The 27,691-nt window shown below is 37.6% G+C and overlaps 2 protein-coding genes across 6 annotated transcripts in view; one reads left to right on the forward strand and one right to left on the reverse strand.

Annotated features, from left to right (window-relative positions):
- Nucleotides 1-949, reverse strand: part of psd3l (pleckstrin and Sec7 domain containing 3, like) — a 102,499-nt gene extending 101,550 nt beyond the window's left edge. Inside the window, exon 1 of the mRNA XM_051907590.1 lies at nucleotides 460-949. Coding sequence (XP_051763550.1) covers nucleotides 460-585 — 126 coding nt within the window. The 5' untranslated portion in view covers nucleotides 586-949. The remainder of the gene's footprint in view (nucleotides 1-459) is intronic.
- Nucleotides 1-27,691, forward strand: part of sh2d4a (SH2 domain containing 4A) — a 43,591-nt gene that overhangs the window by 14,816 nt on the left and 1,084 nt on the right. The window contains exons 1-9 of one of the 5 annotated variants that reach the window (XM_051907602.1): nucleotides 16,063-16,081; nucleotides 16,323-16,462; nucleotides 17,213-17,463; nucleotides 18,520-18,679; nucleotides 21,113-21,257; nucleotides 21,384-21,531; nucleotides 21,846-22,035; nucleotides 24,012-24,142; nucleotides 26,671-26,888. In XM_051907602.1, coding sequence (XP_051763562.1) covers nucleotides 17,289-17,463; nucleotides 18,520-18,679; nucleotides 21,113-21,257; nucleotides 21,384-21,531; nucleotides 21,846-22,035; nucleotides 24,012-24,142; nucleotides 26,671-26,888 — 1,167 coding nt within the window. In that variant the 5' untranslated portion in view covers nucleotides 16,063-16,081; nucleotides 16,323-16,462; nucleotides 17,213-17,288. Of the gene's footprint in view, nucleotides 1-16,062; nucleotides 16,082-16,207; nucleotides 16,463-16,531; nucleotides 16,855-17,212; nucleotides 17,464-18,517; nucleotides 18,680-21,112; nucleotides 21,258-21,383; nucleotides 21,532-21,845; nucleotides 22,036-24,011; nucleotides 24,143-26,670; nucleotides 26,889-27,691 lie in introns of those variants that run through there. The other 4 variants (XM_051907600.1, XM_051907601.1, XM_051907603.1 and 1 more) reach the window with 4 other exon arrangements.

Raw genomic sequence — 27,691 nt, forward strand, 5'->3', positions numbered from 1 at the left:
CTTTACAATAAATGACACTTGCTTTGATATTTTCTCCATACAATTACATTCACTCCTTTTAAGTATGAACTAAATGTCCAAATACGTTTTAGGGCCATTGTACAATTCTCCAACTAAAAAAGTAAAAGAGGAAGTTGAAAATTGGTTCTAGTCCATTTAATGTGAGGTATGGCAAAGATGGGATTCAGATATCAGCTGTAATCAGCCCATCTGGGTGGAGAGACAAACAATACTCAAAAATGCTCAAGTCCCAAAGAGGCGCTCTTCAAATCAGTCTAAAACAGTACTGAGCAGACTAGACAAATCTGTGATGTCAGTCTGAAGACATGCAAATCACTCACTCAAATTCAGTTATATGTAGTAAATAAACTATAATACAACATATACATCAGATATACATAAATATACAGTGTACTGAACAACAGACAGAGAAGCAGCATTAGTGAAAAGCACATATACCTTCATAGGAAATCTGGCCGAAGGCATCATGGTGATCTGTGTTGCAATAGATTGTGTTTCTGCCGTCATTGGTGAAGTCTCGCCGCCATCCTTATCAGGATGTGATGTCATATCAGCAGACTCCATGGCAGGTGTCTCCCTGGAGGAGCTCTGTTGCAGTACAGGTGTGTATCTGTCTCCATACAGCTTTGAGGTGCGCTCAATGACAGCGGACAGAAAGGACGTCCTTTCAGGTCTACTGCTCCCTTTTGCTCTGTTCTGAGCACCAGCTTCCTCTTTCTGTTTAGCACTGTGCACCCAGCTGGTGTGTGGCTGCCGCGGCTTGCTTGGGTTTATGACTGGAATCGCAGGAACTGGTGGAAGAACAAGAGGCTTGGGGCTCAGTTTAGGTTTGATCCCTGGAGTCCTGACGGTGTCCGATCCTGCTCCTGGATGGAGGAAGCTCACTCTGGCAGCTGAAGTGAGCTGGGGGTACACCGGTGAGAGTGAAGAATTTCCTTCTGAAGCAGAAGGACTCATCTGGCTCATGATTTCAGAATTCCCTTAACGTAAAATCCAATTAGGGAATTCTGTGTCCCATCTAGTGTCGACTGTGACAGCTGTCCTAATTTTAATTCTTAGTGAAGAGCTGAGTTTGTAGTTTCTTCTTGAGAAGCACAGTAATCCAATACTACGGTGCTACAAGTGTCAATACAATTACTCTTAATATTTTAATATTTTGAAACACCTCCTTGAACAGACGGGTCTTGGCGACCCCTGGTAGAGGCTCTCTGGCTCTCCAAATGGTAAAACAGAGGGTCCTCTTTCCATGGGCTGGTAAGAGACTGGCGCTGATGGACCCTGGAGGGTAACTGCAACTGGACGCAGAGGAAGGAAGTCTTACCATGATGATGATCTCCAGTTTCCTGTAAGAGGGGCTAATCTTTTTGAGTTGAGTGCGAGGGCTCTGAAAAGCTCAGATGTCACAAAGGAGAAGTCCCAGAATCATAAAGGCCAGGGTGGCACTGGTCCACCCAGATTTTAATAGTTGGTCCACCCAAACTGTATTAACTAAAAACTGCATTTTGGCACTCCAGTACCAAATACAGTACATACATATAGTTGGAGAAATGTTTTATTTTAAAGAAGAAAATTTGGTTACACTTTATTTTAAGATGTCTGTGTTACAGTGTAATTATACATTTAAGTACTGAGTAATAACAATTAACTACATGTACTTACTATAGGGTTAGGGTTAGGATGAGGGTTTGTATAGGGTTAATTGCATGTAATTATGGATAATTTTAAGTTATACTACATGTAATATGTGCAACACTGTAAAATAAAGTGTTACCGAAAATTTTAACATGACGTATTAGACTATGATGAATAGAGTGATAGTGACAATACAGTATTTTTGTAGGTCAAAGCATAAATTCGCATCACCCCGATTCCCTTGACAAAAATTCAATAGGATTTTTCCTTTTACTTTTGAATTATTGCAGAAAATAAGCTCTGTGACCAAAAAAAAAAAGTTTATAATTCTTGCATGTTTTGTTCATCATAATAATCTTCACAAATTAACATAACTTGAAGCCTAAATACAATCAGCAGAAGTAAAAAGCTAAACGTAGGCTATAAACAGACATCACAGTTGCATGACTTCAGTGTCACCATTACTGAGCTTTCGACTCTTTCAGTCTTTATTTAAAAAGTCTTTATCTAAAACCTTTATTTAAAAAATATATATATATTGAGTTCCTTTATATGGAGTAAACGCAAGCCTAGATTAAAAATGTCAGTACTTAAAAATGTCTAGTACTCAGTATCTCAGTTCTCACCTGAGATACATTGCAGAGTGGGTTAGTAATGATTCTTCCTCAACTTGGTTAGATATTGAATCCTCATTTTCACAATTTCCTTTAAGAGCTCTACTTTTTGTTAAGAGCTTTTCAAAAAATAAAAGAGATATATGATAATCCAATTATAGTCAGTCTCTAAAAGCAGTCTCTAAATACTCTAAAAGCATGGAAATCAGTCTGTAGGCTTGATCTAAATTGACTTTTCTTTACCCCAATATTAAACAAGCCTGATTTTTACCCCAGGAATTTTGGATTGTGGTTTTAAACGCTGGTGTAGTTTGGGACTTATTAGGCTTGGGGATATGTTTTCAGACAATAAGTTAATGTCATTTGAGGAGTTAACTCAGAAGTATCAGTTGTTTAAACAGGATTTTTTTCATTTCCTCCAATTGAGACATTATATTACTAATAGCACAACACTTGTTAGGAATTGTGAAATGTCTTCTATTGAGAGATTATTGATGTCACTGCCATTACACAATAGGCTGAGAGGTGCCGCACGTGATTAAGTTAGCCGTTACGCTTTCTCCAATGGTAAGAGATACAGACCCTCTCATCTCCCTATAATATACAATCTCTGGCAAAACACGACTTGGTGGCGCCAAAGCATAAAACGGTCTTGCCGAGCACACATTGATACCAAGTCGACAAAAAGAAAGTAAGTAGACGAGGAAACCCCTACAAACTGGAAATGTGGGAATTGTATATCTGTTAAGAATTGTGAAATGTCTTCTATTGGGAGATTATTATTTTTAATAATAATGGGTGCTCTGTCAGTTCTTGGCCACACCAATAGATGTGTATTATATGCCATTTTATTTCTGTTTTTTTTTTCCTTAAACATTCAAGAAATATAGTTGAGAATGTCTATTTCATAAATATGTTTATTTGCACTACTGTCATTGTGACCTATTTGCACTACCGTTTCTGACTACCATCTCCTCATGTCATGTATATGCCATATGCCATTTTATATCTGTATTTTTATCTTCTTTAACTTTATTAATATCATAAATATGTTTATTTGCACTACCGTTCAGCACAAGCGCCATATACTGTCAGGGAGTGAATTTGCACGTTCACTCAGCGCATTGCCAGTGAAAAATCGATTGGGTATGAACACGAAAATCATCTCGAAAAACGATGGCGATAAGCGCGTTTCTATATTCGTCCCGGTGTGTACAGGCCTTCAGGCTGAAGGAAATGCAAATTCATGGCTGTACAGTAAAGGGCGCAGCTCAAACAATCCGATCAGCTGTGCTGCCATTCTAGATTGTAGAAAAATAGGAAAAACAAAATAATGAAACACAAACGTGGTTTATCTAAAGTCATTTTTGCTTAAAGTTATTTTTTCTTATTTAGTGGGCAGTTATGGCCTAATAATTAGAGAGAATCAGAATGGTAACCCGAAGGTTGTGGGTTTGATTCTCAATATCGGCAGGAATGACTGAAGTGCCCTTGAGCAAGGCACCTAACCCCCAATCACTCCTGGGCGCCACAGAAAAAAATGGCTCCGGGTGCGTGTGCCCATGGTTTGCTGTGTGTGTGTTCACTACTAATGTGTGTGCACTAACATGAATGGGTTAAATGCAGAGGACAAAATCCGAGTATGGGTTCCCATACTTGGCCATCACATGTCACTTTCACTTCACTTTCACTTATTGGTATGGCTGAATTGAATCATTGAAGGTCAGAAGCAAAGACATTGGTTAAGTTAAAGTGAGATTAAATACATAAAGTATATTTGTGTAATTTAGCATATTTAATTATTGCAAGTTTGCGTAATATTCTGAGTTTGCATTACAGTTTTTATTCATTTTGAGGAATACTGAATGGTTTTGTGCAAGTGAGATGAGTAAATGCATGTTCACATTTAGTCTAGAACTACAATAACCATCATGTTCACACACAGCGCACACAACGCCTCTGCACTTACTCCCGATTTCTCTCAACGTGAGCCGCCATTCTGACATAGAACCTGGAAGCGCTAGATGTCACAAAAAGTGTAGGAGAATGACACAGAAAAGAAGATATTGTTGAATAAAGTCATTATTTTTGTTTTGTTTTTGCATACAAAAAGTATTCTCATCGCTTCATAAAATTAAGGTTGCAGTCACGTTGATTGTTTTAACAATGTCTTTAGTTCCTTTCTGGACCTTGAAAGTGGTGATTACACTGCTGTCTATTGAGGAGTCAGAGAGCTCTTACATTTCATCAAAAAGATCTTAATTTGTGTTCCGAAGATGAACAAAGGTCTTACAGATGTGGAATGACATGAGGGTGTGTAATTAATGACAGAATTTTTATTTTTGGGTGAACTAACCCTTTAAGGTGGGACATTTGCTTAACTGGCAACATAAAGTAAATTTACAACTTAATTGTGCACCCACATACTAGTCTTTGTAAAATGTGCAAAAATTGTTTCGTATAGGATATCGTGATATTTGTCATCATGTCTCATCTCTCACAGAACTCGAAATTTACCTTTTCAACAAAGCTTTTGTTTATATTATATCCATCTGTCTAATTGGGCATAACAACGATGGTTATTATTGATTGGACATACGCACAATCTTCATCAACATATCCCAAAAAGTATTTTCATGTGATAGTATAAACCTTGCCTTTTTTGAAATTTTTAAATGTAAATTTTTGATTGTGATATTTGATCTGATGCATCATCTCAACAACCTTAAGTAACAATGAAACAGAAGTGGTGACGGATCTTACAGTTCAATTTAAAGTGTCATGAGCCCCCTCTGAGAAAATGGGCATGTAAAGCTCTGGAAAAGTGGGAGGGGGGGGCGGACAACCAATAAAACAGACATACAACACACTAATTATAAAGAATAATGAATATTAATATATGAGCACAGAAGGGAGAAATGCGCAAGAATATTTAAAAGGGCTAATAATATTTTCATTATGTTCACGAGCACTACAGTCTCATGATAAATGACACATAGTTTGACACAGAAAGAATAAAGACACAGTTACTTTTTTGTCCATTCTTTTTTGAATTTTCGGTCTAAATCATTGTCTTTTGTGTATCAGAATAATCGTGTTATCATGTTCAGACACCACTGTATCAGTGTCCAGTTTGCACATATATTTAATTTGAAGAAGACATGATTAAATATGTGTGCATACACCGTGCTGGTTCATGTTTGGTGCAGGAGAGTGTGTGAAATACGTCTATAAAAACTTTAAACACGCATACTTTATTCTGTATATAATCTATAATCCACGTGGCGAGAGTTGTTAAACTCGTGGAGCTCCGCACTGAAACCGATCGTGTATATCATAACAATCGTATTTTTCACGTGTTCGTATTCAAATTCCAGTTCTGAATACAAAATACAAACAACACTCATGTGGTACTGTGCTGAGGGAAACTCACGTGTCCGAACGCAGAGCAGGCAAGAGGTGAATGAACAGCACTTTTGTGACATTTGAATTCTCCGCTGTAATGCGATCTCATGCCAACATATTTTCCATTTGTGCTAGTGGACAACAGCAAAACAAATGCCTGCACCAAAACTTAAGCTCTGGTCACATCGCAGGGAAACGCATTTTTGTATTGTAGCACTGAGGAAACGAGCACCTATACGACCCATGTCTAATAACAACAATATTAGGCAATGAGGCAATATTAGGCTCTTTCTCATGAATAAATGCAGAGAACCCAGTGACGTAGATTTGCCCCCGCAAGCCTATTTACACACTCCGAGGCCCAAATCTACGTCAGATTTGTGACGTAGCTCCGACTTTGCTTTTCAAACTCAAGTACAAAATTGCTCTGAAAAAATGCAAAAATAACCAATTTACGCTTGTTATAAACTTTATGAGTGCTATTAGAGTTTTCAGTGACATGCAACCTGTAGCCTACATATCTGTTGACATCTCAAAAAATGTGTTCTGGGGTTTCATGACCCTGGATGGATGGCTTTAAGTAAACCATGACTGGAAAAATTCTGCATACATCACCAAAGAGAAGTCTGTTGTTTCAGAAGATCAAGTAATGACGTTTTGATAGAAAAAAATGACCAGGACAAGAAAAAAAAAATCATTCACAATAATAAATAATATGCATTTAGAAACTAGAAAGTGAATTTTTATTTCATGAAAACTTTAAAAAGCTGAGATTTTATAGAAGAGAAGTCGAATGAGATTTCACAGAGTGAAATGCTTCCCACGTACAGAGCATGTGCCTGTCAAAGTCACATCACAGTTATTGAGCTCGAACGGCAAGGAAATGACTACTGAACTCAAAGGGAACATTGACTGCAGCCTTAAAACATATTCAAAACAGTCAACTATAATCTGCCCTACAAAATGGCTATATCCAATATATGAAGGATAAATACAAACACAATAAAAATGCAAGGCGCTGAGTGCTGGACATCTTCAATTTTACAGTTAAACACACCTCTAAACCTACAGTACTGTACATCAATATTTAGTGATGGAATATGACTAAAAGGACAAAACTAATTGTCATCCAAAATAAACAAAAATTTGATTAAAGTAATCATACCTGCATTTTGCTGCACAGAGTCCATTGAGATCATCGGCATGTGTCTTCTGTTCTAATTTAACATATAACAGGAAGTATTGTTAAGACTATTACATGTGACTATTTGCTTTGTTTTCCTCACAGTACTAATGATGAAGCTTCCTGTCTGTCAGATCATGTTAAAACATTTAAAAGTGTTCATACAGTAACTATGAGCTATGTGTTTCAGGCACTGCTCTGGGAGAATCAAGATAAATGCCTAGTATTTGCATACTTTTATATCTGCAATAGAAGGTAGCACTCTGAAATTTAATCTGCGTTTAGTATGTCACCTGAAAATGCTGACAGTGTTGTCGTGACCCTTCTTTCATGCAGTCCCCGTCAAATAGAATGGAGACAAGACTGATAATGTGATCAAAAATAGCCTGAAATTGTGAACTGGGTTACATCAGAACCTTTCAGTTCAGAAAATGAGGACATTCTACTTTTGAAATTAACCTGCTGCTGATATGAGGCCGAAGATTATTTGAGAAACAGACTGTCTTAAAATAAAGAAATGGGTCAAACTGTGATCGAGATGTGAAAAGAGCATCAGGACTCATTACTTGAACTAGTTCTATAATAATAGATTTGCATAATACACCTGCCATCTCACATACAGTATGCTCCATTCCAGATAGGACACTGCTGAATGCTCAGAGTTTCTCTGATGATACGATGAGCTTCTCAGTCTGAAAGTTCCTGTTCACAGAATGTCACAGTTCCAGTGCCAGTTTCATTCTGTTTCCTGATAAAGTTGCTGACAAAATCTGCAGATGTCTTATTCTAGCTCTTTACATCACTATCAGTGAGTGGTGCTCATGTAAAAGTTTGGCATTATAATACTGCAGCTACACTCTTAAAAATAGAAGTGCCAAAAGTAGGGAGTGATGCAACAGAAGAACCATTTTCGGTTCCCCAAAGAAGAACAGAAGAACACCATCTCCATGGTCAAACATGGAGGTGGTCCAGTCTTGTTATGGAGGTTCTTTGCTGTTGCAGGAAGTAGAAATCTTGACTGTATGAAGGACATCATGAATTCTTTGATGTAACAAGCCATTTTGGCAAAGATGGTGATGCCTTCGGTGCAGAGACTAAAGCTTGATGATCAATGGACTTTCCTGCAGGACAGCCATCCCAAAGTATACATCCAAATCTACTTAAGCTTGGTTCAGGGATCAGTCATAGAATGTTCTTGAGTGGCCTGTACAGTCTTCGGATTGAAATCTCGTTGAAAATATTTGGTGGAATTTGTAGAAAGCAGTGGTAACATGGAAACCAAAGACTATCAGTGATCTGGAAGCTTTTTCAAGCGAGGAATGGGCCAAGATTGCAGTAGAGAGGTGACAGAAGCTTTTAAGCACTTACAGGCAGCGTTTATTGGAGGTTATAAAGAATAAAAGCACAAAATTTGACTTTTGGGGGTTAAACAATTTTGTACACATATATGTTTAGAGCCAGTTTGATTTTTTTCATTTTTCATCAACTTTACATTCTCGGAATCACTCAAATGTGTATTAATAAATGTTATATAATAGTTTATACTGATGCCTTTGATGAATTGTTTTCATAAAATTTTGTTCTCAGCAGCAAAATGTCTTGCAGGTTAAGGGGGTTGAATAATTTTGATTGCAACTGTAAACAAAGTTGACTGACGCTCAATGACAGCCCGACACTAGTTGTCGGCTTGGTGTGTCAGGGCCTTAGACACATCTGCCATAGACACTCACAATGCTTGCTGATCAACTGAGGGAATGTCTTTTGTAACTACACAATATTATTTTGACCTGTGAAGAATAAGACAACATTTGTTCCAATTAACATGTTCTGATAAAGACAAAACACTATTTCCAAACCTTTCTATTTGGACTCAGATACAAGCACTCATTCTTTAAGGGTTTAAGGGACAGCTGAGTCTGACATTGAGGTCTTTCAGATCACGCACAGAGGATCCATTCAATCACTGAGACACTGCCTTCTCTTCTAGTCGCTCCCTGAGATCTAAAGCAGTTAGTTATGTCAACAGCTTTGACCTTACTTCCCTTCTGGTTGAACTCAATAATGTGACCCAATGCTCTATTGCGGGGATGTGACATGGAGCAGTTGCTCATATGTAAACTTCCACTGGAGGAAACAAGATTATTGGGATATGGGTTAGGGTTATGTCTTTAAGCCTCAAGTAAGCAAACCAAGGGTGACTATATGGCTGGGGGAAAAATGCATAAATCCACACTCTGAGTTTTTTAAACACCATGCATTGGACAACCATTTGTGTTCTTGACCGTGACATGTCTATGGCTTTACTATTAAATGAGTGGATTTTATAAATACTGTATTTGGGTGCTTTCACACTTGGTATGATTGCCTGGTCCAAACAGAGTTTGGTTGCACCTCCTGCTCCTGCTGAGTTGTGTTCACATTATAATATTTGTGTCCAAAACGCGGTGCATTTGCATCATCAAAGCAGCAGCTGTTTACTCCTTGTTGCTTGGTAACAACGATGCAGGCATAGCGATACTCATCTCACTTTTATATTTTAGTTTTTGTACCTTTGGTTTTGTTTTCAAAGAGTCAACACATAACGGCACTTGCAACTATCGCAAATGTACTGCAAATGCTACTTAAGAAATGCATAACATAACTTTTTTGGTCTGGTTCTCAAGGGAGCACCTGGAGAAGTTGCTTGGTACTCACACTTTACGCGACACACTTATCCTAAAAGCTATCCTCGTCACTTCCTCCTGACTGCTCTCCTCACTATCTTCTTTTCTCTCGAACATGGTAGATGATGATAATGATTTTTTTTTTTTTTACTAACATTAATGACACAGACAACAGCAAAGGCTGCTGTCACTTTAAGAAGGAAAGCACAGACCGAATAACTGACACACATCCGGTTTCTTTCTCGACTGTTCACTTATGACATAACCGAGAGAATACTTGCTGAGACAGGTATTTTGACAATTTTGTGTGTATGTGTCCATTCAAGCGCGAGTAAACGCTAAAGAGGAATTAATTCGGTGTTTGAACGCTGTCGCTGTCTGACTAGGGTGGCAACCTGGCTATTGATCTGTTGCAAGACACTATTATGCTATGTAAATATTGATTTACATTTGTTGGCAAACTTGGCATATGCGCCGATTAATGTTTCTGCCGGTGGGTGCCCACACTATAATGTTGGACAAAGTTTGAGCACGCACATGTGATATCTTGTGCAAGGGAATCCGCCTGTGAGTCGAGAGATTGCTCTCATGTTACAATAATGCGCTCTCGACATTTTTCATTATAATAGCGCCATAGAACCCACATTAAACGAACTATTAACGTGAGAATTAAGTCGTGCATATGCACGCGCTCTCTGAGAGACTGTTTCCCAGCGCTGTCTGAAGGCCCAGGTATACTTCAGTCGCGGCCGCGCATCTTTCAAAGTATACTAAACCACGGATGCGCGCGGATGACCGAGTTCGACACATGCGCAGTATAATTTTTTTCTATACTTTTACCAGACATCGTGTCATCAACGGGACATTCGCTGAGCAGGATTGAAGAAGAAAAATAGTGCATCCACCACTGCAACATAGTTCAGAAGATACACCAAGAGAACAGGAATCAAAAATGATGGAGAAGGCATGCTTCTGAGTTTACTCGTCTTGTTTTTGAATCGCTCTTTACACACTCTTCTTCGACGACTACACATTGTGCTCAGTACTGTGCGTATTGCCACCTAGTGGACTATGCTTTCCTGCTTGCGCATGCGCTGTTGCACGCGCACTGTCCGCGCGGTCTCGAAATTTGGGGTGTGCGGCCGGCCGCAAGCCCTCCGCATGACAAAAAAAATTACATCATGCGGACGGTGCACGAATGCGGACGGCCGAAGTATAGCCGGGGCTTGAGAGACGCGCGACATGAAGCCGCTGCTCACAGAGCGCGTGAGGGCTGAACGGAGTACTTTTTGATGCCTAATTGGGCTTGAACGGGTAAATACACATACCTATGTGCCAAAGTGACCACGTATTTGCAAGTAAACAGAGCCATTTATGTCTTAAGTGAAGGTACAGTTGAGAAAGACAAGGCTCGAGTTAATGGATCGGTGCAGTCAGTCTTAAAGGGACAGCATCCAAATTTACCTGCTGTCATTATTAATGCTAATCAAACAACAAAAAAGAGAGAAAGTCTCTCACTGCTTGCTTTTGTAACTTTAATAAGAATACATGTATATTTAATTTACACAGTAAAAACTGCATTGTTTTTTATACCTTTGATTACTTTATACATTTTCTTGTGCTTGAAGTTTTTTCATGTAGGTCTATTTCATCTGTCTTTGTTCTATTGTAGTTTGTTTTCTTTGCTCTTTCTTTATCACAGTTTATTTGTCTGCAGTAAGCTTGAGAGTTTTTTTTAGGTTAGTATTAATTTTCATCAATTGATGATAATTATGAAATTTCAATGATATGGAAAATTTTGATATCATAAAAATCTTATTTAAAGCAAAAATAACTATATTGTGATATATATCGTTATCGTGATATAAAATTACTCATATCGTGATATAAGATTTTGGTCATATCGCCCAGCCCTAACTTCTTTCTATGTTTTCTGGTGCGCATCGTTTATTTTTACCGCGCATGCGTATCACTTATGCGCACTCCTGGATATACATTCTCTCGGCTTGCAGTGCTTCAGTCAAGCTTGTCAGGACAGTGAGTGAGAACACACACAAACACAGTTTTATCGAATCATATGTCACCAATAGCAGTTCACTTTCGCAATTTAATATGACTGCATTCAAATCAGCAGCAAACCATACCAGAGTTCACATGAACCGTACCCCTGACCACACCTGAGTTCGGAAAACAGCATTTACATCATCCAAATGAACTGAACTCTGATGTCAATCGAACCCAGATGCTCACCAAAAGTGCTAGTGTGAAAGCACCCTTAAATGCATTGTTTCCAAACAGGTTTCCCAAACACTCTTATCACCACTTAAAGGTACGGTCACATTAGCTACATTTTGCAAGCAAAAAAAGGTCCATTGTCTATTGTCAATACTGTAGTGATGTATGAAGCACAGCTCACACAGAAGTCACTTTCAAACCAAACAGCTTTTTGTTTGTCAACATGGATTTCACACATGAACATTTACCTCTATTCTGCTCCACACCGAGTCTTCTATTGGACAGTGTTACACTCTTCAGAAAGTCAACAAAAAAGAGAGAAAGTCTCTCACTGCTTGGACAGACATACAGGTAGCCTGTAAGGAAAAAATAAGATGATTTTAAATTTCATGGCATCAACACATCTCAAAAAAGTTGGGACAAGGCCATGTTTACCACTGTGTGGCATCCCCTCTTCTTTTTATAACAGTCTGCAAACGTCTGGGGACTGAGGAGACAAGTTGCTCAAGTTTAGAAATAGGAATGTTGTCCCATTCTTGTCTAATACAGGCTTCTAGTTGCTCAACTGTATTAGGTCTTTTTTGTCGCATCTTCCTCTTTATGATGCGGCAAATGTTTTCTATGGGTGAAAGATCTGGACTGCAGACTGGCCATTTCAGTACCCGGATCCTTCTTCTATGCAGCCATGATGTAATTGATGCAGTATGTGGTCTGGCATTGTCATGTTGGAAAATGCAAGGTCTTCCCTGAAAGAGACGACGTCTGGATGGGAGCATATGTTGTTCTAGAACTTGGATATACCTTTCAGCATTGATGGTGCCTTTCCAGATGTGTAAGCTGCCCATGCCACACGCACTCATGCAACCCCATACCATCAGAGATGCAGGCTTCTGAACTGAGCGCTGATAACAACTTGGGTTGTCCTTGTCCTCTTTAGTCCAGATGACATGGTGTCCCAGTTTTCCAAAAAGAACTTCAAATTTTGATTCATCTGACCACAGAACAGTTTTCCATTTTGCCACAGTCCATTTTAAATGAGCCTTGGCCCAGAGAAAACGCCTGCGCTTCTGGATCATGTTTAGATATGGCTTCTTTTTTGACCTATAGAGTTTTAGCTGGCAACGGCGAATGGCACGGTGGATTGTGCTCACCGACAATGTTTTCTGGAAGTATTCCTGAGCCCATGTTGTGATTTCCATTACAGTAGCATTCCTGTATGTGATGCAGTGCCGTCTAAGGGCCCGAAGATCACGGGCATCCAGTATGGTTTTCCGGCCTTGACCCTTACGCACAGAGATTGTTCCAGATTCTCTGAATCTTTGGATGATATTATGCACTGTAGATGATGATAACTTCAAACTCTTTGCAATTTTTCTCTGAGAAACTCCTTTCTGATATTGCTCCACTATTTTTCGCCGCAGCATTGGGGGAATTGGTGATCCTCTGCCCATCTTGACTTCTGAGAGACACTGCCACTCTGAGAGGCTCTTTTTATACCCAATCATGTTGCCAATTGACCTAATAAGTTGCAAACTGGTCCTCCAGCTGTTCCTTATATGTACATTTAACTTTTCCGGCCTCTTATTGCTACCTGTCCCAACATTTTTGGAATGTGTAGCTCTCATGAAATCCAAAATGAGCCAATATTTGGCATGACATTTCAAAATGTCTCACTTTTAACATTTGATATATTATCTATATTCTATTGTGAATAAAATATAAGTTTATGAGATTTGTAAATTACTGCATTCCTTTTTTATTCACAATTTGTACAGTGTCCCAACTTTTTTGGAATCGGGTTTGTATATAGAAATCACTAGGGCAGGTAACATAATGGGCCTGTCAATCTCAATGACTTTCCAATCTAGCTTTTAATATAAAGAGTTTACATGCAGCCATACAGGACAGCAGCCAAATATATTCTCAGTTATCTGGTTTAAAGGAGTTCCACAATTTACCAAATTACATTGGTGCATTTATAAGACTTAACTCCTATAATAAGCCCTACCACCAGAAACTGCATGTTCAGCTTTCAGAATGACTCTGTTCTGTCCAGTACTGTGAATTACCCCTGATCAAAGTTGTTAGTCTGTGATAACTTCCCCTCACTGTTCCTCCAGCCAACTGCATCTGCAGCACAAATCAACCAGCGATCGGCTCATGCTGAAACACTGCACCTCCCAACACTGCTGACATCAAACAGGCCAAATATGTAAACCATCATGGATCACTACTAATTACACCCTTGATATATCCAACATCCAAGGCCACATGAAGACCCAGCAAGATAAAATCACAGCATCATATAAACATGGATAAATTACAGAGTTCCATTCTAGCATGAAGCAGGAAATGCCTTCTTCCTTAAACTTATACTATTGCAAACGCTTTTAGAGTGTTTTTGAAAATATCTGAACAAATAGTGGTTGATGTAAAAATCAACAGTCATGCTGATAGTGTAAAACTGTTTAGGTTTTTGAGCAACAACTCAAATGCATTTTTAAACTAAATTAACGACAATCCCAGACTTTGTACCTACACTTAGTGAGCCACAAGATAGTCCATAATAAACGAGCAGATCGTAGCTTCAGATACAAGATGATAGATAACACGGAAAAATGTTTTAATTAAGTGATTTATCACCACATGAAAATAGCCTAATTGTAAAAAGCAACACAGCAACAACAGCATAAATAAAAGCAGCAAATGGTAATAATTTGCATAATTGATTTATGCTATGTGGCATTGGTGGAAACTTAAAGCACTGCATCTACCATGCAGAAGAAAAAAATCTGAAAAGAAAAAAAAAAGCTTTTTAAAGGTTTCTGGGTTTCTATGTAAAATACCTATTCCAGTTTAGTTTTGTTGTTTGTTTTTTGCTCAAAATCTGTTTTAAGCAAAATTCACTTTTGCAGATAGTTCTGCCTCAATTGTTTACATCTATTGCACTTACAGTGCTCAACTATAAGAACGGTCCGCTGACCCAGGGTCAGTGTGACAGAACTGACACTTGCTGTTTCAGACCAGCTGCATTGAAGCTATATTTAATTTGCAGCTTATTGTAATTTTTTGCAAATACATTTAATTAAGAAAATACACACACACACACACACACATATATATGTATATATATATATATATTATATATATAATACACAGTTATGTCGGTAGTTGAAGTGACAGCAGTGTCCTGCAAGATGACAATTCATCAACTACTTTATATTTTATTAATATTATATGTGCTGTTATTATGAACTCATTTTAACTGGGAGACTACATGAAATATTTGATTCTGAAAAAAATCCTTTGTCACTCCACAGGACTGACTTGCCTAGGGCCCCGCAAACCCATGGCCTGGCCCTGGCAAGCAGATGTGTTTCTCAACAAATATGATGATATTTTGCAAGTTATTTGAAACGGATGGATCCATTTTGAAGATCAGATTTTATCCACATTTTAAAAAAAGTTGTAATAACCTGCTTTTTGAAGTAATGATAAGGAGCACTGTCATTATCACAAGCAATTAATATAAACCAAATGGACCTATTCAAACCAAAACCACTTCCCATATCTTTAATATATCATTTTGAATCACTTTTTGATTGCTCATTTATGTAAATGACTTGAACAAGTTTAAGACAGAGTAAAAAGAAAACATCTTGTGCGTGTTTTATCATCTTTTTTGTTTTTAATTCACATTCACAAATGGACAGAGACCACGCTAAACCACGACCTGTCAATGGCACATTGACGACTGGAGGTATCGATGTAATATTATTTTTTGTGTCGTTATGAGATGTTTTATCTGAAGTGTGCGTTTCTTGTGTATATGCAAGCACTTCATGCATAGGCCTAAAAGGCACCTCTTATGGCATAAAGCTAGAAATATCAAGCCAATTTCACTGGCGGTTTGTGACAAGTGCGCCACCTAGTGCACATTGTTCTTCACAACTCTTGAAGAAATCCTTGTACAACCTTGTACAAATCAAGAAACTTCAAAGCCTGTTAATGGATGCTGTAATGAACAAATTGTAAAATATAGCCTGAATCATGGTCAAGCTATATTTATGTTTCTCTCTCTCTCTCTTCTCTTTTCTGTTGTTTTTTTATTAGTTGAAAGTCACACAATTTCAGGGTCAGAATTTCTTCAATCCGTGTCAGACGTCACTATGAATCTGCACATTTTTGTCATGATCTGCACTATTAGGGGCATTAATCTACCGAATGCATTTAAATGTGGTCAAACGTGGGAAAGAAAGTAGACCCTTGTACAGCAGCTGAAAACACGATAAGATTGGACTAAATATTTTAAAGCAGCATGTAGAAATGTGAGTTTGACGGCGTTTTGTGTATTAGAGAGATTCCGTGCAGGTCTAGTAACGCTTATAATAGCCTACAAACAAATAATACCGTATAATATCGCCGCATATAAAGCACCCTTCATGAAACTGAATGAGTCTTTCACAGTACGTAGCCGGACTGTAGGAGGGAACTCAGTTTGAGCTGTAAGGGTTGAGTTAGGGTGTGTACATTACCACAGACTTCACTCGACATTACCTTTCTCTACAGGTTTCTTCAAAAGTCAGGTGTTCTAACCAACATGAAGCTTTATAGTCAGCAGATTGGTCTGGATTCTTTATAGACACATCACTGATGTGCTGCACTGATCGTCACGCGAGTAAAGAGTGTGTGAATCCTTCCTTCCAGCGGTAAGTGTGTCAGATTGGTTTCGATGTAGCATTAATTGATTGACGGCCTTTTGTCCTGCTTCCTGTTCCTTGTTTACATTGGAATTTTGACTGTATCAGATTTTTGTTAGTTGTTCAAATATGTGTGTCGAAATTTAACCGATATCAACCTTTTAATTTTATTCGCAGAATTGATTTCCACTTGTACTGTATATTTATGAAAAAATAATATTTTAATTGTATGTATTAATGTCATATTATATTTTAATTTCCATCTAAAAGTATTATGGTAATACTATGTTTTTGGCTTTTTTGTTGTTGTTGTTGTTGTTGTTGTGTTTTTTGACATTTTTTTTTACTAAGTACTATGAAGACCAGTATCACTGATAGGCCTGTTCATGCCTCTTATTAATGTAATTATTTTATTTTATTTTATTATTTTTTTATTTTTTTGTGGAGATAATTAAATTCTTTATAATAACAGCCATTTAACATTACAGCATAATTGAAACCCAGGTCTAAACTGCAAATTATCAAATTTATATTTAACAATTACACACCTTTAAAAATATAAGAATTTAAGTGAATTTAAAGCTAAATTACCAAACCCATTGAAATGTCACATTTATATAGTATGTTTGGTGATGTTTCTGTCTCTAAATACTCTATCAGCCCTCTCTGGGATAGTTTACCAATTGGCCATAATTTACTCTGCATGACCTCCTTTGGTGTTGTTTCTTTTGTATCATGAAATGTTTCTGTTTTACACAGTCCAAACCCACGGAGACCAAGAGACGGACATTCCCTTGCTGAAGTTCTCGGAGCTGTGTGTTACTGAGACGTGAAGATGCTGCAGCAGATACTGGCTGACATGTACATTGAGCCGGAGCTGCTGGCCGAGCTGAATGAGGAACAGAAACAGGTGCTGTTCTTTAAGATGAGAGAAGAACAGATCAGGAAATGGAGAGAAAGAGAGACACAGCTGGAGAAGGAGGAAGCTGCAAGTGTGAAAGTCAAAAAAGGTTTCTATTTCCACATCCTTACTGTCATTAAGATCTGAATATACAGGGCAGAGGATTTGTTTTACCAGAAATTGATGGATTTCTGGAATTGTCTAAAGCAGTTCTGTCCAACCCTGCTCCTGGAGAGCTACCGTCCTGCAGACTTTAGTTTCAACCCTGCTCCAACACACCTGTCTGTAATTATCAAGCAACCCTGAACACCTTGATTAGCTGGTTCATTGTGTTTGATTGGTGTTGGGGCTGAAATCTGCAGGATGGTAGCTCTCCAGGAGCAGGGTTGGACACCCCTGGTCTAAAGGCTGAAATACACTGCACAACTTTTTCCCAGATTTTTGCCCTGATTTACATTCTGGATAGTTGGCGAGAGTCAGAGCCAGTCTGCAGATCTGAGTTGATAGATCTCACAGAAAAATCGTGTAGACCAGGGGTGGCAAACGTCGGTCCTGGAGAGCCAAAGTCCTGCAGAGTCTTGCTTCAACCCTAATCAAACACACCTGAACAAACTAATCAAGGTCTTCAGCATTACTAGAAAGCTACAGGCAGGTGAGATTTTATCAGGGTTGGAGCAAAACTCTGCAGGACTGTGGCTCTCCAGGACAGGAGTTCGCCACCACTGGTGTAGAGTATGATGGTCACAGACTCAGATTTTTTTAGCTTCAAAGTTTGATTCCATCCAGTCGGATTCCATTTGTGATTTTGGATGACACTCTTCTTGAAGAGAGACAAAGTCAACACATCATAGCTTTGTGCTGTATAAATCTTAGCCCATGTTCGGTCCTTTTCTTAATCTGTGTCTACACCAGACGTGAGTGGCATGATGCGACAAAAGCGAATAGAAGCCATTATAATCAGTGATGCTGTCTACACTGGATGCTTGATACGACAGTAAACTGATGCTTTGTTCTGTTTCTGACATACTTCTAGCGCTCGTGCTACTTCTGACCAGAACAAATGGATTTGCAACGTCTGGTGTAGACACGTAGATATTTATTAGTTCTGGTCAAATTCTGTTTATTCAATGGCACATGTTGTGAAATGTGTTTGTGCTGAATGCAGTTTCAGGAAAGTGTGTGTCATGGATGAAGGGTCTGGATGATGATGTGTGGGTTTGGGTGATGGGAGAACATCATGACGACAAACCGTACGATAAAATCTGTGACGAGATCATGAACGAGAGAGCAGCGCTGCAGGCGCAGAGAGAGGCTGAGCAGCTCAGGTGAAACTACAGCCATCACACGCACACTGTTCATTCATATAGCGCAAACATACAACTATACATGATTACAATTATAAAGTCGCTATACATAATGCTATTATTTACTGCACTGCTTTTAATTTACGCAGATTTAAATAAAAAATTATGGTAAATGCAATACTGGAAAATACTGTATCATGAGAGTCTAATGAGAATCATTTTTGACAATCAGTGTTAGTTTTAGTAGTTAATTTATATTTTGAATGTAGCTTTTATTTTTACATTTGTTATATGCTTTTGTCACTTTTATTAGTTTTTTTTTTAACTATTTAGGGTTTAATTTATTTTTATTTCAGTTTTGTTTCAATTTAGTTAAATTTTTATCTATTTCCAATTAGTAATTTTAGTGCTTCAACTTAAACATTTTGTTTAGTTTAAGTTTTTCATCTAATATTTATATTTTATTTTCTTTCAGCTTTATTTTAGTTAGCAAAAATGTTTTTTCATATTTTTAACAATAATAACCTTGTTGATAATAATGTATGTAAAATGTCCATTATTACAGTAAAGAAAATTTGGGCAGATGTATCTGATGCAGTGTGATCCAAGCAAATGAAAAATAAGGAATAATAAAGTTTAATAAGTAAAAGATACATTTATTGCAATAATCTATAAATATTACAAAATAAAGAATAATAAAAGAATCAATAAAAGTGATGGAAGTTGTAAGAGTCAATAAAAAGAAAGAATAAATAAAAGAAATTAGAAAAATAATTCTCTAGCTGAATAATGACTCGTCTTGTGTGGAGCTGCTTTTATAGCTGAACTATAATTGTTCTTTGACTCTGAAAATGTATTGTTTGGCATAAACTACAAAGTAATCCACTCGGTCAACACTAGTTAAATATTTGACCAGTTTAATGGAATGTTGTCAGCACAGGGCATGTGCGCTAATTCTGTGTTCACTTCCTCCTCATGTGCTTGTTCTTTTTAGCAGGACTTTCAGACTGACGTTAAAATGATTATTTGTTTCTGTTTTTAGAGGCACTTCTTAATGTGAGATTATGATAATCACTGCCTAACTAGTTTTAGTGTGTATCAGTGCAAACACAACATATATGGTCTGTATTTCCATGATGCAATGTGTGTTGTAGATAAACTGCACTGAGTAAAAGGGCAAAACCTCCATGTGCAAACCTGAAAAGGCTTCTGTTTAACATGAGGTGTGAGGCAAATGCAATTTGTTATCCAGTCAAAACCACATAACTAGTGACAAAGCCACATAACTGTTTATGCAACATCAAACAACTGCAGTATGAAATAGAGGTTTAAAGGGTTAGTTCACTCAAAAATTAAATTTCTGCCATTAATTACTCACCCTCATGTCGTTCCACACCCGAAGACCTTCGTTCATCTTCGGAACACAAACTAAGATATTTTTGATGAAATCGGAGAGGTATATGACATGTCCATAGACAGCAATATAATCAACACTTTCAAGGTCCAGAAAGGTACTAAAGACGACGTTAAAACAGTCGACGTGACTGCAGTGGTTCAACCTTAATGTTATGAAGTGACAGCAATACTTTTTGTGTGCAAAAACAAAACAAAAATAACGACTTTATTTAACAATCTCTTCTCTTCCGTCATTATACTTACGCATTTGATGCAGTAAGCACAGTGAAGGCTTCCATGTTTACGTCCGAATGCCAGCTCAGTATTAGCCAAAGCTGCACATGTGAGCAGCACGACGCATGCGTGTGATGCTGACGCAGGAGCCGGCCAATAATGAGTCGCTGTTCTGACGTAAAACCTGGAAGCGCTGAACGTAAACAACATATGAGAATGACACAGAAAAGAAGATATTTTTGAATAAATTCATTATTTTTGTTTTGCGCAAAAAAATCTATTCTTGTTGCTTCATAAAATTATGGTTGAACCACTGCAGTCCCGCCGACTGTTTTAACGATGTCTTTAGTACCTTTCTGGACCTTGAAAGTGGTGGTTATATTGCTGTCTAAGGACGAGTCATACCTCTCGGATTTCATCAAAAATATCTTAATTTGTGTTCCGAAGATGAATGAAGGTCTTACGGGTGTGGAACGACATGAGGGTGAGTGATTAATGACAGAATTTTCATTTTTGGGTGAACTAACACTTTAAATCCAACACAAACTGATAGCTGCCTGATTTTCATATCATGGAAAATACATGGAAAAACATGTTTTACTTCTTTTCTTTTCACGTTGACATAAAGAGTATGACAGTGAGCAAAAGGAATTTCTTTTTATGCTGCGTGAGAACATGAGCACTTGAAGGAATTTACCCATCATGAACGTTATCACTGACATTCACAGTCTCCTCTCAGAGCAACTCTGTGAATAATTAATGATCTCTAATAACCTATGCAAGTGGCCTGCATAATTTGATGTTTTTTCGCTTATAATTGTACAGGGCTAAGAAAGAAGCTGAGCTGGAGAAGCGTTTCTCTGGACTGTATCTTGAACCGGAGCAGGTTGTGTTGTCGGAACAGGAAGTCCAGCTGAAGGCCAGGCAGGCTGCAGCTCTGGAACAGAGAAGGGCAGACGAGGAACTCAAGGTACTGCCGCCACACAAACACAAACATTCAGTCCAGCTACCCTCATCATCTCAGTCTTTTGTTTTAAACAAATTAAGAAGCAAGTGTTTGGGTTTGTGCTGACCCTGGAGGCTTGTTCTCTCTCAGAAGCTAGAGTTGGAGGAGCGACGTAAGGCTGAGGAGGAGCTGAGAAGGTTGGAGCAGGAGAGGAAGCAGCAGATTTACATGAGCCTGAAGGAGGTGCAGAGCAGCAAACAGACGCATGATGAGCAGGACAAGGACTGGCAGCAGACATGTAAAGAAAACTCTGACCATATAATCTACACCACACACAAAAACATGACACAAAGTTTTTTCTGCAATATGGTAAAAAGAATATAATTTAAAAAAAATCATCATGGAGAAAAATGAGAATTACAAAAAGCAATAATTTGATATTTGGGGAGAGAGACACTGACTGCTTTTGTGAGATTCGTGACAGTGACACACGATAGTTCTAGTCTGAATAGGGAAGTTTTGTTCTCTGCGGTTCTGTTTGTGTTGTTTTCTCAGTGATGCATATGCTGTACAATAGGAAAAACTGGTGTGATTTTGCATATGTGGTTCCAGTGCAGAAGTCAAAAGCCGCAGACATGCGCAGACGATCTATTGCCAAGCAGACGATCGAGGACCACCGCAGGCGCTCAGTGAAGGCTCTAGAAAGAGGACGTGTAGCGGCCATGACAAAGGCCTTCGGCAGCACAAACCCAACCCTTCCACCTAAACCCAAACCCAGAAACACCAGCGGTGCCATCAGCCGGTGAGTCCTATCATATGGTTCACATCACAGCCAGTGTCATTGATTTGTGTGGCAATAATTTAACAATAATGAGATACTGAAACAGAAGAGCTGGTGGATTGAAAGATCATAATCATCAGTCATGATGGCCATGTTTACATAATAAAGGTTAAGTTTACATACTCCCCTGCCACTGGAATATTTCTGTATTCCAGTAATCAGCATATTCCACATGAACTGCTTGTTCTTTATCTGCTATTCTCTTGTGGAAATACTGGAAATGCTTGCTCTTGACATTTATTTGAGTTTAACTGTAGTAATTGCACTGTAATTTAACAGTATTCATGCTCATTCATGTCCCTGACAGCAGCACACAGAGATCATAAGACTCTTATGGTGCTGTCACACATCTCTATATTGATTTATGTTCATTTTGTTTAATGTTTGCATGGAGTCGTCGATGAAAAACAATTTTTGTATGAACAGCTACTTTCGTTTGGACATGCGAATCTAAAAGAACTGTACATATAATGTGGTGTTTACATGACATAATTTTGATTAATTATGTTGTATTATTCAGATTTCTAAAAAAAAAAGAAAAAAAAAGAAAAGAATTTATTTGCATGTGAACATTAAACCAGACAGGACTGAGGATATATGAATAGGGGTGGGAATCAGAAGAGACCTAGAAATATGATATTATATCAATATCTGGGCTATAATGCGATGATATAGCTATTCTTTATGTCTAGTAAACACACACTACAATTCAAATGTTTGGGGGTCGTAATATTTTTTTAAAAACATTTGGAAGTCTCAATTTTAAAATAATAAAAACTATTTTAAAATAGCTGTTTTCTTTGTGAATATATAGCAAAAAGTAATTTATTCCTGTGATCAAAGCTGAATTTTCAGCATCATTACTTCAGTCATCAGTGTCACATGATCCTTCAGAAATCATTCTAATATGATGATTTGCTGCTCAAGAAAAATTTCTGATTAATATCAATGTTGAAAACAGTTGTGCTGCTTCATATTTTTGCAGAAACCGTGATGCATTTTTTCAGGATTATTTGATGAATAGAAAGTTTAAAAGGAACAGTAATTATTGGAAATAGAAATCTTTTGTATAAATGTCTTTACTGTCACTTTTGATCAATTTAATGCGTCCTTGCTTAATAAAGGTATTTGTTTCCTTACCTCTTAAAAAATCTTACCTCTTAAATCTGTGGTAAAACTGTGGTAAATTGCATTCTTTTGCTTGTTCTGAGTTTGGATTTTAGTAGAAAAGAAATTATGGAGTGTAAATTGAATCAGTATTCAGGTTTGCTTTGCTTTGTCTACCTTGTCACAAAAATATGCATGTAACTCAATAACAGTATTGTGACAAAATATTGCAATCATGTTTTCACCCACCCTTACATTTAAATATAAATATAACAATCTACAGTAGTCAACATTTGAAGTGGATCAAAACCTTTCATCAAAGTTGTCCTAAAACCTTCTTCTTAGGACAACTTAGTTCTTAGGACAACTTTTATTAACTTTTTTGATCTACTTCAAATGTTGACTACTATATTTATTAATCTGTTATCTAAGTACATGCTTTCATGTCAAGATACTGGAATGCCACCTGTCTCATGCTATTAATAGTGATATATTGTACGTCATGTCTTTTCATTCATTAGTCATATTCATCTCAGGAATGTTGTACTGCAGACTGTTACATATCTTGACAAGGATTTCCCCTCAACACATCACTGCCAATTCTTAAGATTTAAGTTCCTCTGTTATACAGTAGAAGATGTTTAACAGACCAAATTTGGGCTATTTGTGGAGCTCAGCGTCTATTGTATGAACTACATGGAGCTCAATGTCTTAACCTGGTTAAATATCTTTCACATAGCTTCATTTGCTCGGGTTGTGATGCATTTTGGTTGATGGTCCAGGATTTTGACAAAGATGTGATCAAATGTCTCTTCTGTTCTGAATGGCAGGAAGGGTGGTATGCGACGCTCACTGTCAACGTCTAGTCGAGATCATATTATTCGTTGGTTCCAGGAGGAGCAGTTGCCCCTCAGAGCAGGATTCCAGCGTGACCAGAGCCGAATCGCCCCCTGGTTTCACGGTAAGAAAAAACACAGACTATAGCTGTTCATTTCACTTCTACATCTAGACCATCCCTATTGTCCTCTCTACAAAATCACACTCTTCAAAGAAACTTGGCAGAACCAACAAGGTTCTTTTCTAGTGGAGTTTGGGTTCTTGCCACTGTCGTCTCTGGCTTGCTTAGCTGGGGTTTAAAAGACACTTAATATTCAGTAATATCATCAATCTGACTGCAGTGATACTACTGGATGAGAACAAAACTGAATTGAGCTGGACAATGCCACCACTGTTTCCAGCAGAGCTGCTTTATAGCTTTGTTTCATATTGACAAATATTGAATATGGTTATTAAACTGAATTAAATCAACACTGAACTGACTGAATAACTGAATAACGACACTGTCTTCTATAGAGCTGTTTTATAGATGAATTGAACTCATTTAATTATTGATGAACTTTACTTGAGTTATTGAACTGAACTGAATCAACACTGAACTGACTTTAGCTGAACAATGACACTAGTCTTTTTTAGAGCTGCTTTACATCAAAATTTGAATTTGTCTCATATTTTATGAAGTTTGCATCATTGATCATTATAATTAGGGGCCAAGCACCTGCATAGACACTGCTTGTATGTGATACACACCTTGTATCAGTTTTCTTCTTCTTTTCTTCTGCTCTTGAAGTCTATGGCAGCCAATAGAGCCGCTTGTGGGTTTGGCACACGGATAGAGGAAAGTCTAAACATTAATCACAGCAAATTTGGAGTCTCTAACTTAATTCCTATAGCAACACCAACTGTCCAAAGTTGAACTCGTATTTAGCTAATAAATTTTGAACCGTAAGTGCTTTTTCCTCTAATTTCTTGGCTCAAGATTATTCGATTGCACAGTATGACATTATTTTCCATCATGAAAATTTTTCTATTTCACATTTTCGTAAATTTTCGTAAATGTGAAAAAACAAAAAACTTTTTTAAAAGAACAAACGGTTCTCAAATAATGTGCAAATGAATTTTATGAACAGAACTCCAAAATGAATGTGTGGCTGTATCTCCCCAATGCTTTAATGTATTTAGACCAAACTTGGTATGTCATCATCACAAGACCTGAGGCTACTTGCTGCATTTCGGCAAAGCGCCACATAATGGTCAGTAGATTTTTGTGTATATTTGTACAACTTCTGAATGGTTTTCCCAAAAATCATAAAACTGGTCTCTTTTGATTCGGTCAAAAATTAAAAAAAAAATATATTAATAACTTTTGATTCATTTTGCCTATTTTCATAAAAATGGTCTTAATAGATTCTGTAGTTGTGTCCCAAATGATGCACTATACACTATGCACTTATACACTATGTACTTACGCACTATGTACTCAACTGTGTAGTGTATGAATTTTATACGGTTATTTTATCATTCAACATCATAGTCTGATAGCTATGTAATTAAAGCTGTGACAGTTGAGTGCATGAAGTACATTCCACACTTCATTTTTCAGTTAATTAAGTGCAATTCAGTGCATCATCTGGGTATTTATAGTGCACTTTTTCTTTTTGGAATTTTCAGTGTGAACACGCTACTCACACGATTTATACTACAAAACGGCATAGAATAGTGCATAAGTGCGCAAATTAGGACACACCGCCTGAGTTATACCTAGAACAATGATACCAATTCCATATTCATTTGAAATTGCTGTCCGCCATTTTGAATTTCTTTGAAAACCTACCTTTTTAAACTACTCCTAGACTGTTGGTCCGATATTCACCAAAATCAGCTCAAATCATTGTGAGACCTTGCTGGAAAAAAGTTATTAAATGATTTTTAGTGAGACCTAACCTTTCTCGAATAACGCATCAACGAAATTGATGGCATGGTGCCAAGCTGATTCTGAGGCTGTAACAGCATATTGAGCATATTGACACCATATTGACACCTAACTTTGCTTCCTCACACTGACCACACAACAACATTTGGCCACCTATTGGTCAAAAGTGATAAGCAATTAAATCATATTAATAGTGATTGTATTTGTGATTTTTCTGTCGTTTTGCACAAATAATCTAAAAATGTCTTTAATTACTCAGTGTTGCAGTTGGTCTGATGCTCCCAGCCATGCTTGTGTAACTCCTCATTTTGATTTTTTTGGCCACTTAATTGCTGTGAAGCTGCTTTGAAACAATCTGTATTGTATTAAGTGCTATAGAAATAAGGGTGACTTGATTTAAAATAGTTCAGAACACAGGGCATTTTGGATTGGCTAACATGTGTGGGCCACTACCCTGACTCTGTGACTGACTAGGGTGGACAGAGACAGATGTGATTTCTCCCAACACCTTTTTTACTAATATCTGTACAACATTTCCCCCCCACCCCACCCCACCCAAAAAAGAAAAAGAAATGAATTACTGCTTTTTTATTGCTTAAAACAGTGAATGGTAAATGTAAACATTATAAATATTACTGTGGTGTGAACTGCTGCCATCTGCATTTATACCGAATGCTGCTGGGTTTCCTATAATATACATAATCTCATACTACCTGCAGGTATAATATCTCGTGAACAGGCAGAGGCGCTACTGAATGATGGCGAGCCTGGGCTCTTCTTGGTGCGTGTTAGTGAAAGAATATTTGGATATGTTCTTTCCTATCGCTCCAAAGAGGGAATCAAGCACCTGCTGATCGATGCTTCAGAGAACTGCTACATGCTGCTGGGAGACCAGATCAAATTCTCATCACTCAGTGAACTAGTGGAATATCATCAGGTAATGTACTGCACACATCACTCGGGGTAAACTGAGCCAGAACTATCCAAAACTATTTTTTCAGTCTGTGAGGGACAGAAGTATAGTGCATTCAATGGATTGTACTGGTTTTTTTTAACAACATGCCAGTTGTCCAAAAAAAACTACATTGTGAGTTGTGAAAATTACAAGTGATGTAGGACCTTTATACGGTGCTTGACATTTTAAACACTATAAGTCTGTCCCTCACAAGCTTGTGTAAGATTCAATATGGTGTCCTGATATTGGTGTCTATTGTGTGCTGCAGTGAAATCATAATATAAAATGCAACCTAATGTTCATATAAATCCATTGATATACAATTCTTCTTGGTTTAAAACAAAGTTTTATAATCAGCCCTTGACCAGTAGAGCTGTATGCTGGAAAGGTTTTGGCTGATCATTTATTTTCTTCTCTTTCTTTCATATAAGCAGTGGTGTCCAAAAGTCTGAGACCACTAGTGAAAATGCTTCTATATTCTTCTATTTTAAACACGCAACACCCCCACCCCACCTGATCACTGCAAATCGGCCCCAACATCAGGCTTAAAATCTTCAAGTATGTGGCCAGAATTATGTGTATGTTTCATGGCAAATGAGCTATGTTACATTGAATTGATTATAGTTATTTTAGAGAACAAATTATGGAGAACATTATAAATTTAATGCTCACTCTCATATTGAATTGATAAATTATGTTCTTTATGTATGTGGAATAAATTAGATGCTTCTAACCTCAATGGGATAGTTAACATGGTGATAATGACCAAACAGTTTGGCATCTCA

Source organism: Ctenopharyngodon idella, chromosome 10 (assembly GCF_019924925.1).
Source record: "Ctenopharyngodon idella isolate HZGC_01 chromosome 10, HZGC01, whole genome shotgun sequence".
Taxonomy (NCBI): domain Eukaryota; kingdom Metazoa; phylum Chordata; class Actinopteri; order Cypriniformes; family Xenocyprididae; genus Ctenopharyngodon; species Ctenopharyngodon idella.